The sequence below is a fragment of the Oncorhynchus gorbuscha genome, linkage group LG09 (genome assembly GCF_021184085.1).
Source record: "Oncorhynchus gorbuscha isolate QuinsamMale2020 ecotype Even-year linkage group LG09, OgorEven_v1.0, whole genome shotgun sequence".
In the NCBI taxonomy this organism is placed as follows: domain Eukaryota; kingdom Metazoa; phylum Chordata; class Actinopteri; order Salmoniformes; family Salmonidae; genus Oncorhynchus; species Oncorhynchus gorbuscha.
This window is the reverse complement of record NC_060181.1, coordinates 82,851,234-82,864,173: the sequence shown is the minus strand read 5'-3', so window position 1 is coordinate 82,864,173 and position 12,940 is coordinate 82,851,234. Positions and strand designations below refer to the sequence as shown.

Genomic DNA, 12,940 nt, shown 5'->3' with positions numbered 1-12,940 from the left:
GAAAGCGCCCTATTGGAAGGAGCTGCACTGAGACGGTTCAAAAAAATTCAGGGCCGTCACAGCATGGTTTCCATCAACGGTTAACATTTGGATATGGGAATGGAAAGCTGATCATAGATATATCCATGCCCAATGGGCACTTCTATCTGGAGCTGGCCTCCATTCCGGCTCCATTATGGAAGTGTATTCAGACATACTGTCCGCTCTGATATTGCTCAATCAAATATAATTATATATTCTTAATACATAGTCTTAATTCATCATCTCTTTACTTAGATTTTTGAGCATTGGGTATATGTTGTGGAATTGTTAGATATTACGTGTTAGATATTACTGCACTGTTGGAGCTAGAAACACAAGCATTTCGCTACACCCACAATAACTGCCAAACACGTGTATGTGACCAATAACATTTGATTTGATACAGTGGAGTCCATTTTGGCTCTCCACCTACCTGACTCTGTGTTGAACGACACCGCCTCACTGGCAGGCCCTTCCCCAAGCTCATTCTTGGGTTTTACTTTGAACTCGTAACTGAAAAAAGAAAGAGAAAAAGTCACCATGATGTTAAACCAGCTCAGTCATTCCAAAATCTCCTTTTTATATACAGAACTTTCTATTCCGATCGCCATGGTGAGATAGCTTTCCCAGCAAAGGAATGTAAACGGGAGATTCCACATCACAGGAGGCTGCTGAGGGGAGGACTGCTCATAATAATGGCTGGAATGGAGTGAATGGAATGGTATCAAACACATGGAAACCGTGCTTGTTCGCTATAATCTTAAACTTTGTGGAGCTTGAGTTTATATTCCACCCTTCTCCAGCACTATGAGACTTAATATTTGTATTCTCTACAGCCTTGAGCAGAGGCCAGTGCTTGCTCACGGCCCCCTCTACCTTTCTCTACTTCTCCATCTCCCTCTCTCTCTTGCTCTTTCTCTCTGCCTCTCTCTCCTATTCTCTCTCTCACACAGACACACACACAGAGACTCTCTCACTTCAACACACACACACACACATACATTCACACTCTCTCACTTAAACACACACACACACACACACACACACACACACACACACACACACACACACACACACACACACACACACACACACACACACACACACACACACACACACACACACACACACACACACACACACACACACACACACACACACACACACACACACACACACACACACACACACACACACTTTGCTAATGGCTGTTCCATAAAGTATGTGATGTTCAGATGTTGTGGTGGGTGAAACAGACCCAGCCGAGGATAAGGTTCTGGTTAATCTGGTTTATTCTATGAATCTCTAACTCCCAGCCAACACCAATATCAGGATCAAACATAATTAGAAACACAATGAACCTTCCCAACCCAACCCTGCTCCAGCAAGCCTCCGCACACCACATAAAAACAAACACAGACACACACCTGCTCTCTGGTTTTAAATTCTCCACAGCAGTGTGAGTCTGGTTGGTAGTCAGGATGGACACCTCTTCTCCATTGGGTCCTTGGGTTCTTGAAATGACCTCATACTCTGATCAAATGAGAAGCAGCAAATCCACACAACATGTTTAATTATATATTTACAACCTCATTGATATCATACATATGTGATTTATGTGTCTTAACGAGGCAAATATAACATTTAAAGACAGGACTCTGAGGATTTGGGTGCGGTTGACAAGGACTGGGCCAAAGAAAGCGTTCTGAAAATATGTTGTCGCAACACTCCACCTCCACGACATGTTCTTACTGTAGAGTTATCCTGATGGAGCACAGATGGAGTTTCAGGATGTTATTAAAAGACCCATTGTAATAGAGTCTTATGAGTTAGGACTTCACTCTTCAATAACCTAGAGAGCATTATGAACCTCTGTGCACGTGCTCTTGCACGCACGCACGCACGCACGCACGCACGCACGCACGCACGCACGCACGCACGCACGCACGCACGCACGCACGCACGCACACACACACACACACACACACACACACACACACACACACACACACACACACGCACGCACACACACACACACACACACACACACACACACACACACACACACACACACACACACACACACACACACACACACACTAGTATACACGCACACACACGTATACGCACACAACCATACAGTGGGGCAAAAAAGTATTTAGTCAGCCACCAATTGTGCAAGTTCTCCCACTTAAGAAGATGAGAGAGGATTGTAATTTTCATCATAGGTACACTTCAACTAGGACAGACAAAATGAGAAGAAAAATCCAGAAAATCACATTGTAGGATTTTTATGAATTTATTTGCAAATTATGGTGGAAAATAAGTATTTGGTCACCTACAAACAAGCAAGATTTCTGGCTCTCACAGACCTGTAACTTCTTCTTTAAGAGGCTCCTCTGTCCTCCACTCGTTACCTGTATTAATGGCACCTGTTTGAACTTGTTATCACTATAAAAGACACCTGTCCACAACCTCAAACAGTCACACTCCAAACTCCACTATGGCCAAGACCAAAGAGCTGTCAAAGGACACCAGAAACAAAATTGTAGACCTGCACCAGGCTGGGAAGACTGAATCTGCAATAGGTAAGCAGCTTGATTTGAAGAAATCAACGGTGGGAGCAATTATTAGGAAATGGAAGACATACAAGACCACTGATAATCTCCCTCGATCTGGGGCTCGACGCAAGATCTCACCCCATTGGGTCAAAATGATCACGGTGAGCAAAAATCCCAGAACCACACGGGGGACCTAGTGAATGACCTGCAGAGAGCTGGGACCAAAGTAACAAAGCCTACCGTGAGTAACACACTACGCCTCCAGGGACTGAAATCCTGCAGTGCCAGACGTGTCCCCCTGCTTAAGCCAGTACATGTCCAGGCCCATCTGAAGTTTGCTAGAGAGCATTTGGATGATCCAGAAGAAGATTGGGAGAATGTCATATGGTCAGATGAAACCAAAATATAACTTTTTGGTAAAAACTCAACTCGTCGTGTTTGGAGGACAAAGAATGCTGAGTTGCATCCAAAGAACACCATACCTACTGTGAAGCATGGGGGTGGAAACATCATTCTTTGGGGCTGTTTTTCTGCAAAGGGACCAGGACTACTGATCCGTGTAAAGGAAAGAATGAATGGGGCCATGTATCGTGAGATTTTGAGTGAAAACCTCCTTCCATCAGCAAGGGCATTGAAGATGAAACGTGGCTGGGTCTTTCAGCATGACAATGATCCCAAACACACCACCCGGGCAATGAAGGAGTGGCTTCGTAAGAAGCATTTAAAGGTCCTGGAGTGGCCTAGCCTGTCTCCAGATCTCAACCCCATAGAAAATCTTTGGAGGAAGTTGAAAGTCCGTGTTGCCCAGCAACAGCCCCCAAACATCACTGCTCTAGAGGAAATCTGCATGGAGGAATGGGCCAAAATACCAGCAACAGTGTGTGAAAACCTTGTGAAGACTTACAGAAAACGTTTGACCTCTGTCATTGCCAACAAAGGGTATATAACAAAGTATTGCGATAAACTTTTGTTATTGACCAAATACTTATTTTCCACCATCATTTGCAAATAAATTCATTAAAAATCCTACAATGTGATTTTCTGGACTTTTTTCCCTCATTTTGTCTGTCATATTTGAAGGCCTCTCTCATCTTTTTAAGTGGGAGAACTTGCACAATTGGTGGCTGACTAAATACTTTTTTGACCCCACTGTATATATGCGCACACACGCGTGTATCAGCACACACACACACACACAATCACATATACACACACACTCGCACACACACACAAACACACATATATACGCGCACATACGCACGCACACACACACTCACACATACACACGTATAAGCACACACACCCGCACATGCACACATGTATACGCACACACGTATATATGCACACACACACATATATATACGAACACACACTCACACACAAACCTGTGGTGTCGTTGTCAGTCTTCTCCCAGTCCAGGATGATGAAGGAGGGGCATCCCTCCACGGTCACCACGGTGACATTGGAGGGGGACAAGCGGGGGGGTGCGGTGACGTTCTGCTCCACCCCCTCCTCCTCTGGGAAGAAGCTGAGGGAGTGTGTTATGGAACACGGCTCGTCTGGCTTCTTGTCCGTCTTATAGAGCACATGAGGGGCTGGAAAAGACATTAAAGGGTTGGTGCTCAAACAATAATATCCTAAAAGACACAGAACTCTGTGATAACATACGTCATTTAGCAGACGATTTTATCCAAAGCGACTTTCAGTAATGCGGCATAGGATTACATTTGACATTTTAAACCCCACTATCCTGGCATTGCTAGCGCCAAGCTCTACCAACTGATCTACAGAGAATCACAATAGGATAAGAACCATAAAAAACATTGTAACTACAGATTTAGGTAAATGTTTTTCAGAGCACTTATAATGTACTGTCACATATTGCTCTACATCCGGGGTACATGCAATTAATTATACATTGCATTCATTGAAATAGACCTCGAACAGCTTATGATCAGCTGTATAGTGGTATTATTGTTAACATCTCTGACATCTGTACTCCATAGACAAGAGTTCTAATTCAGCTGGAGCTCAGCCAACCATCTGGATACAGACAAGACAAATCCAAAACAACAGGCGGTAGAGGAAGCACGAAAGGCTAATGTTCTCCAGGCTATTGTCCTCGGTGATCCTCCAGCCCCTGTCCACCGCGAGTTAGGTCATGGGGAGTTGTTGAAGACTGTTATGATGCACGTGTCCTTACCTACGAAGCGCTTCTTGCCCAAGGCGTCCACTTCCGAAGCAGGCAGAGAGCTGAACACAGAAGAGTTGTCACCTGGCTCATTACGAGTGGCTACAGAGAGATGGGTGATGAGATTGAGAAACAACAAAGTGAGTGTGTGTGCATGCTATAAGAGTACTGTGATGATATGTCAACATTCCCCGGCAGAACTTTGTCCTCAATCTCTGGCTCAGTCCTACAGTCCGCAGCTGCCAGCTAAGAACTTCAGCTAAGAACTTCAGCTAAGCACTTCAGCTAAGCACTTCAGCTAAGCACTTCAGCTAAGCACTTCAGCTAAGCACTTCAGCTAAGCACTTTAGCTAAGAACTTCAGCTAAGCACTTCAAATGATATTCTTGATGTTTCAGCAGTGTTAAATTGCTTAGATCATAGGCATCACTGTTTTTCTATATTTATAGACCCACAGCATATCTAAGGACTTTGATACTGTCCAAAACTGTCCAAATCTAAGGACTTTGATACTGAAATGGGCCTCAACAAGGCGTCTTGCAAATGGTTTGGGAACTTTCTGTCAGACAGGACACGTGTGCTTCTTGATGGTGTCAAGTCAAGTTACCTCAGTAATACTAAAGGTGTCCTGCAAGGGTCAATTTTGGGACCTGTCCTCTACTATTTATATAAATAATGTTGGTCTATCTGCAAAATCCTGTAACATTCATCTATATGCAGATGACACTTATGCATGTAAATATCTGGGCTTTTGGATTAACAAAAATTGGATGTTTAAAAAATAGATATATATTTATAGAAATATATCCTGCAGGTTGTACAGGCAACCTCCCTGCCACCTCTTAATTATGGTCACACTATTCATCAGACTGCAGCATTCTCTAAAACCCCTTGATGTTGTGGTACCATAGAAGTGTATCACTTCATTTCTCCCTTTTTGTTTACAAAGCTATTCTGCACAAGCCTCCAACATATCTCAATTCTCTGTTCTCTATAAAAATACTTGAGGGGCCTCCCGGGTGGCGCAGTGGTCTAAGGCACTGCATCACAGTGCTAGCTGTGACACCAGAGACTCTGGGTATGAGCCCAGGCTCTGTCGCAGGCGACTGGGAGGCCCATGGGGTGTCACACAATTGGCCTAGCATCGTCCGGGTTAGGGAGGGATATCCTTGTCTCATCGTGACTCCTGTTGCGGACCGGGCGCAGTGCACGCTAACATGGTCGCCAGGTGCACGGTGTTTCCTCCGACACGTTGGTGCGGCTGGCTTCCGGGTTGGATGCGCGCTGTGTTAAGAAGCAGTGGTTGATTCTGTTTCGGAGAACGCATGGCTTTTGACCTTCCTCTCTCCCGAGCCCGTACGGTAGTTGTAGCAATGAGACAAGATAGTAACTACTAACAATTACCATGAAAAAGGGGGGTAAAAATTTTTAAATCTATTTTTTAAGTATAAATATATGAGGCAACAAACCCGCTCACATGGTTGGTTAACTCTTGAAGTCCCTCGTGTCTCTACCAACCTACGTCAATCAGTCTTTAGTTTTAACGCCCCCCCCCATGTTTGGTATAATTTACAATCCACATTACATCTGGAAACCTTGGTGCCAATAGGGCAGTTTAGAACGCTGATGAGAGATGAATTCACTGAGGTTTCCAGAGGTTTGCGAGTGTTTTGGTTGATAGTAATAATTTATTTGTGTTGTTGAAATGTAGTGTATCTTGTATTTTTTTTGCTATATTACTGAATCATCATGTTGACTTATGAATTGTTTGTTCTCACGGGACCATTGTGAATGATACCATGGTCTCAACAAATAAAAGTTTGTAAAAAGTGCAAAAAAACACATATACTACATGACCAAAAGTATGTGGACACTTGCTCGTTGAGCATCTCATTCCAAAATGATGGGCATTAATATATGGAGTTTGCTGCCATAACAGCCTTCACTCTTCTGGGAAGGCTTTCCAATAGATGTTGAAACATTTCTGCGGAAATGTGCTTCCATTCAGCCACAAGAACAGGCCTGGCTCGCAGTCAGCATGCCAATTAATTCCAAAGGTGTTCGATGGGGTGGAAGTTAGGGCTCCATGCAGGCGAGTCAAGTTCTTCCACACCATTCTTGCCAAACCATTTCTGAATGGACCTCACTTTCTGCACGGGGCATCGTCATGCTAAAACAGGAAAGGATATTTCCAAAACTGTTGCCACAAAGTTGGAAGCACAGAATCATCTAAAATGTCATTGTATGCTGTAGCGTTAAGATTTTCTTTCACTGGAACTAAGGGTCCTAGCCCGAATCATGAAAAACAGCCCCAGACCATTTTTTGTCCTCCATCAAGTTTTACAGTTGTCTCTATGCATTCGGGCAGGTTAGCTTTCTCCTGGCATCCGCCAAACCCAGATTTGTCCATTGGGAAAAACTCCTCAAATACAGGTGTGCCAAGCTTCTAGCGTCGTACCCAAGAAGACTCGAGGTTGTTATCGCTGCCAAAGGTTCTCCAACAAAGTACTGAGTAAAGGGTCTGAATACTTGTGTAAATAGTTTTTGTAAATTTCATAACATTTCTATAAACCTGTTTTTGCTTTGTCATTATGGGGTATTGTGTGTAGATTGATGAGGGGGAAAGAAACCAGGAAAAAATCAAGATGTCTGAATACTTTCCAAATGCACTGTATTTATATAGAAACACAGTCACTGAACCGTACCGTTCAAGGCCGGGGCGATGGTTGTGGTCTTTTGTTTGGAGGGCTTAGTCGTAACCAGAGGGAAGGACTTCAAGATGGATGCCTTGTCTCCCTGCTTCAGGTCTATAGGCTTATCTGAGGACAGGGAGTAGAAAACACAGCTCAGTCATATTAGCTACAGATACAGTTGTGGTCATCTGCTACCCAGCCAGGTGTATCTCTAAGAGGTTTTCCTGCTGAAGGAAAATATATTAAATATGTGTGTTGCATAATTGTGTTGATGTTATGTAAGAGAAGTGAGTCAGAACAACACACACATACTGCACACATACACCATGGCAGGTGCGCACTCATCACAGGCACTCACACACAGTTGTTACGTTTAAAGCTGTGTGTGTATTCTTCAGAGAAGTGGTTTAAAACTGTGTGTGTATTCTTCAGAGAAGTGGTTTAAAGCTGTGTGTGTATTCTTCAGAGAAGTGGTTTAAAGCTGTGTGTGTATTCCTCAGAGAAGTGGTTTAAAGCTGTGTGTGTATTCTTCAGAGAAGTGGTTTAAAGCTGTGTGTGTATTCTTCAGAGAAGTGGTTTAAAGCTGTGTGTGTATTCCTCAGAGAAGTGGTTTAAAGCTGTGTGTGTATTCTTCAGAGAAGTGGTTTAAAGCTGTGTGTGTATTCTTCAGAGAAGTGGTTTAAAGCTGTGAGTGTATTCTTCAGAGAAGTGGTTAAAGCTGTGTGTGTATTCTTCAGAGAAGTGGTTTAAAGCTGTGTGTGTATTCTTCAGAGAAGTGGTTTAAAGCTGTGTGTGTATTCTTCAGAGAAGTGGTTAAAGCTGTGTGTGTATTCTTCAGAGAAGTGGTTTAAAGCTGTGTGTATATTCTTCAGAGAAGTGGTTTAAAGCTGTGTGTGTATTCTTCAGAGAAGTGGTTTAAAGCTGTGTGTGTATTCTTCAGAGAAGTGGTTTAAAGCTGTGTGTGTATTCTTCAGAGAAGTGGTTTAAAGCTGTGTGTGTATTCCTCAGAGAAGTGCAAGGCGCTTTAGAACTTTACTGAGGGAAGGAAGAACCATCAAAATGACGACAAAATTAAGATCTCGGTGCAAAACTTGTGTTGCTTTAACAGTGGTCAGTTCTGCCCTCACCCTTGTTCCCTGTTTTCCCCACCAGGTTGGGCCTCTTGTTGACAGGAAGAGAGGGACGCAGGACTGCAGGGGAGCCTGGGAAATAGAGGCCATAGCAGGGTTAAGAACTACATATTTGGAGGCCGCTGGAGTGCACTGTTGAGAGGCCTATTAACTCATAACTGAGGATGAATATTGTGCTTTTGAAAAAACAGTGGAATACTTTTCAAGAGGGATGAAGAAGAGAGAATCCACAGTGTCAACTGAACCACTGGAGAGGAGATGGTGATGGACAGAAGCATTGCCATACAAACAGGCCCAACAGATTGGACTTGTAAAAAAAGGATGGTGAGAATTCCTACTACATTGCACAGCCATAGGCTATGAGTAGTTCCAGAACTTTAAAGAGGAGATGATTCCCGTTGGTAGGGATGAGCTTCTAGGGCCCTGGAGGTTCCTTAGGGACAGCACATACACTCTTAATAACCTTCAACTATAAACCTAGCCGTCACATAAAAAACACAAGAGTAGCAGTCAGAAGAAACCTAAAAACCACACGAGGATTCAAAGAAATTGTCAGCAAGACCGAGGCATAGATTCAATAAGATCAAGCATTTACCAGTGATATCCGACACATACGGAATGTTTTCAGACCCCTTGACGTTTTCCATATTTTGTTAGGTTACAGCCTTATTCAAAAAGGTATTAAATAGTGTTTTCCCACATCAATCGACACACAATATCCCATAATGAAAAAGCAAAAACAGGATTTTAGAAATGTTTGCTAATAGAAAAAAAATGAAATATCGCATTTACATAAGTATTCAGACGCTTTACTCAGTGCTTTGTTGAAGCACCTTTGGCAGTGATTACAGCCTCGAGTCTTCTTGGGTATGACGCTACAAGCTTGGCACACCTGTATTTGGGAAGTTTTTCCCATTCTTCTCTGCAGATCCACTCAAGCTCTGTCAGGTTGGATGGTGAGGTTCGCTGCACAGCTATTTTCAGGTATCACCAGAGAATTTTGATCGGGTTCAGGTCCGGGTTCTGGCTGGGCCACTCAAGGACATTCAGAGACCTGTCCCGAAGCCACTTCTGCATTGTCTTGGCTGTGTGCTTAGGGTCATTGTCCTGTTGGAAAGTGAACCTTCACCCATTTCTGAGGTCCTGAGTGCTCTGGATCAGGTTTTCATCAAGGATCTCTCTGTACTTTGCTCAGTTCATCTTTGCCTCGATCCTGACTAGTCTCCCAGTCCCTACCGCTGAAAAACATCCCCACAGCATGATGGTGCCACCACCATACTTCATCGTAAGGATGGTGCTAGGTATCCTCTAGAAGTGACGCTTGGCATTCAGGCCAAAGAGTTCAATCTTGGTTTCACCAGACCACATCTTGTTTCTCATGATCTGAGAGTCTTTAGGTGGCTTTTGGCAAACTCCAAGTGGGCTGTCATGTGCCTTTTACCCTGGAGTGGCTTCAGTCTGGCCACTCTACCATAAAGACCAGATTGGTGCTACAGAGATGCTTGTCCTTCTGGAAGGTTCTCCCATCTCCACAGATGAACTCTGGAGTTCTGTCAGCCTGACCATTGGGTTCTTGGTCAGGAAGAGGACGCAGGACTTTTTAAGATTGATTGAGGCCACTGTGTTCTTGGGGACCTTCAATCTTGCAGAAATGTTTTGGTACCCTTCCCCAGATCTGTGCCTCGACACAATCCTGTCTCGGAGCTCTACGGACGACAATTCCTTCAACCTCATGGCTTGGTTTTTGACACTCAATGTCAACTGTCGGACCAAATATAGACCGGTGTGTGCCTTTGCAAATCATGTCCAATCAACTGAATTTACCATAGGTGGAATTAAAGCAAGTTGTAGAAATGTCTCAAGGATGATCAATGGAAACAGGATGCACCTGAGCTCAATTTCGAGTCTCATAGCAAAGTTTTTGAACACTTATGTAAATAAGGTATTTCTGTTTTTAATTTTTTATAAATTTGTACAAATGTCAAAAAAACTGTTTTTGCTTTGTCATTATTGGGTAGTGTGTGTAGATTGCTGAATAGGTTTAATTATTACATCTATTTTAGAATAAGGCTGTAATGTAACAAATTGTGAATAAAGTCCAATGGTCTGCATACTTTCTGAAGGCACTGTAGCTGATATTTTGGCGGTGTCGGAGGTGGAACTGCAGCTGTCAAATCAACGAGCAACTGCTCTTGATTATTGCCACAAAGCCACACCGTCCCACTTGCGTTATAATTCAGAACAGGAAAGTGTTGTCATTTACTGTAGAAATAATTACGCTCAATTTGAAAATCATGAAACTAAATCATGAGGATTTCTATCAGACTTGATTACATCTCACATTCCAGTGTCCGAACTATTTAAAACAAGTCTGCATGGGATTTCTGTTAATGTGACTCCGAGCAGCCAATGCCGATGTTGGCTTTAGGTATAATGCCACAGGAGCAGCTTGTGGATTTAACAGCTCTAATGCAGTTCCTCCTCTGACACCGCCAAAACAGCCACTATGTGGATGTCAACTAAAGCAGAGCTGATTGAATAGACCCCTGAGACACCATACCATTTTATGCATGTTCTTATATCTTTTAGATGAAAAGCAAGAAACCTGGTCTCAATTAATCCCCTGCTACAGCCAAGCCAAAATTCTTCACAATCCCTGTATTGTTCCTGTTCCAGAACCTACGAATAGGATCAGACTAAACACAACCCAGGGAATAAGGCGGACGCCAGTTCAAACTCTCGCTAAATGATGTTCTTTTAAAGTCTGTTGGAGCTTTAGCAGGCTGTGGACTGATTTTAGGGGCAAAGCTCTGTGATGAAGACTCTGAAGTATCAAACTCAGAACAGGCCACTCAGACTGAACTCAGATCTACCGTTAAGCAATCCAGTTCAGGAAATTCTCCCTGAATATCTTTTCTCCTGGCCAAACTGAGAGGGTTGGCAACCCTAGTTCAGGTCTCATTGAGTAAATGCACTTACTGGACATGCGTCATCTCTCCATAATGTTGACTTTGATGTGGTAGGCACTATCTGAGCGTGATTGAGGCAGTTATTTGAATGCTTGGGAGACTGGTTCATTCTATTCACTGTAGCCTATGTCTATAGCTCTGACCACCCAGTGTGCAGCCCAGGTGGCCCCATGTGACATCATGTCATTTCCACTTGGCACACTCTTATCTCAAGAGAATGATTAGTGGTCGTGATCTCCTCTAGGGTATTTACTGTTCCTAAGCCCTCCTTATCAGCACTAAACCCCCTCATAAATATTAACTTGGCTTGTGTCGACCCCCTGGCCCAGTCGGATCTGACCCTGCATGCCTGTCACTCTTTCAGGGGTAAATCAGACTGAGCTCCAACCTCAATGGGGCTACGAAGACCAGACAAGGATAAGTAGAACTTGAAGCCAAGCGTGGGAAAGTCTTGGAGAGCCACAGTGTGTGTCGCTTTCAGCCAAAGAAAATGTGGCTGTGCGTAAAACCTTGTGGCTCCTTAAATGCTTTTTTCCCCCCAAAATTAAATCTTCAACTTTTGTTGACTGCTCATTGGGTGATGGGGATCGGCGTTATGGGAACGTAAGGTGTGACATCATGAGGAAGCTCTGTTTATCATCCTGAACCCTGCATCTAGCTATGGAAGAACCAGATTATTCACAACACCCCACAAAACACTCACTGGTCTCTTTGGGTGAAAAACACCTAACCACTGCACTGTTTTACAACAGCAGTGACACACAGACACACACACATGTCCCCATACAAATACAAAAACACACACACACACACATGCTCCCGCACAAATACAAACACACACACACTGTTTTGAAGTGTGAGCTTTACCAGCAGTAGATTGTTGTGTGTGCTGGTTTCTGTCAGAATCCTCTGGCAAGACAGTGAAAAACACTGTTCAAAACACTGTGCTTTAGGTTTGCCCAGAACAATATTCCCTGAGAAAATATTTTCCACTGATTTACAAAATGACTGTCATGCTTGTTGCAACATACAGTGCAACCGGAAAGCAGTCAGACCTCTCCCCTTTCTCAACATTTTGTGATGTTAAAATGTCAAATGTAAAATTGACTAAATCTGTTTTTTTTCCTCATCAATCTACACACAATACCACCTATTGACGAAGTGGAAAAAGGTTTTAGATATTTTTGCAATTTTCAAAAATTCAAAAATTAAATACCTTATTTAAATAAGTATTCAGACCCTTTGCTATGAGACTCGAAACTGAACTCTGGTACATCCTGATTGCATTGATTCCATTGATCATCCTTGAGAAGTTTCTACAATTGATTGTAGTCCACCTGTGGTCAAATTGATTGTACATGATTTGAAAAGGCACA

At 43.3% G+C, this 12,940-nt stretch overlaps 1 protein-coding gene across 6 annotated transcripts in view; it reads right to left on the bottom strand.

Moving 5' to 3' along the window:
* Positions 1 to 12,940, bottom strand: part of LOC124044175 (target of Nesh-SH3-like) — a 59,302-nt gene that overhangs the window by 16,573 nt on the left and 29,789 nt on the right. For all 6 annotated transcript variants that reach the window (XR_006840444.1, XM_046363685.1, XM_046363687.1 and 3 more), the window contains 6 exons: positions 8,593 to 8,667; positions 7,478 to 7,591; positions 4,786 to 4,875; positions 3,968 to 4,177; positions 1,449 to 1,554; positions 455 to 534 (listed from right to left, as the gene is read on the bottom strand). Coding sequence is in view for 5 of the 6 variants with exons in the window: in XM_046363685.1 (XP_046219641.1) it covers positions 455 to 534; positions 1,449 to 1,554; positions 3,968 to 4,177; positions 4,786 to 4,875; positions 7,478 to 7,591; positions 8,593 to 8,667 (675 nt within the window). In the remaining variant the exon portion in view is untranslated. The remainder of the gene's footprint in view (positions 1 to 454; positions 535 to 1,448; positions 1,555 to 3,967; positions 4,178 to 4,785; positions 4,876 to 7,477; positions 7,592 to 8,592; positions 8,668 to 12,940) is intronic.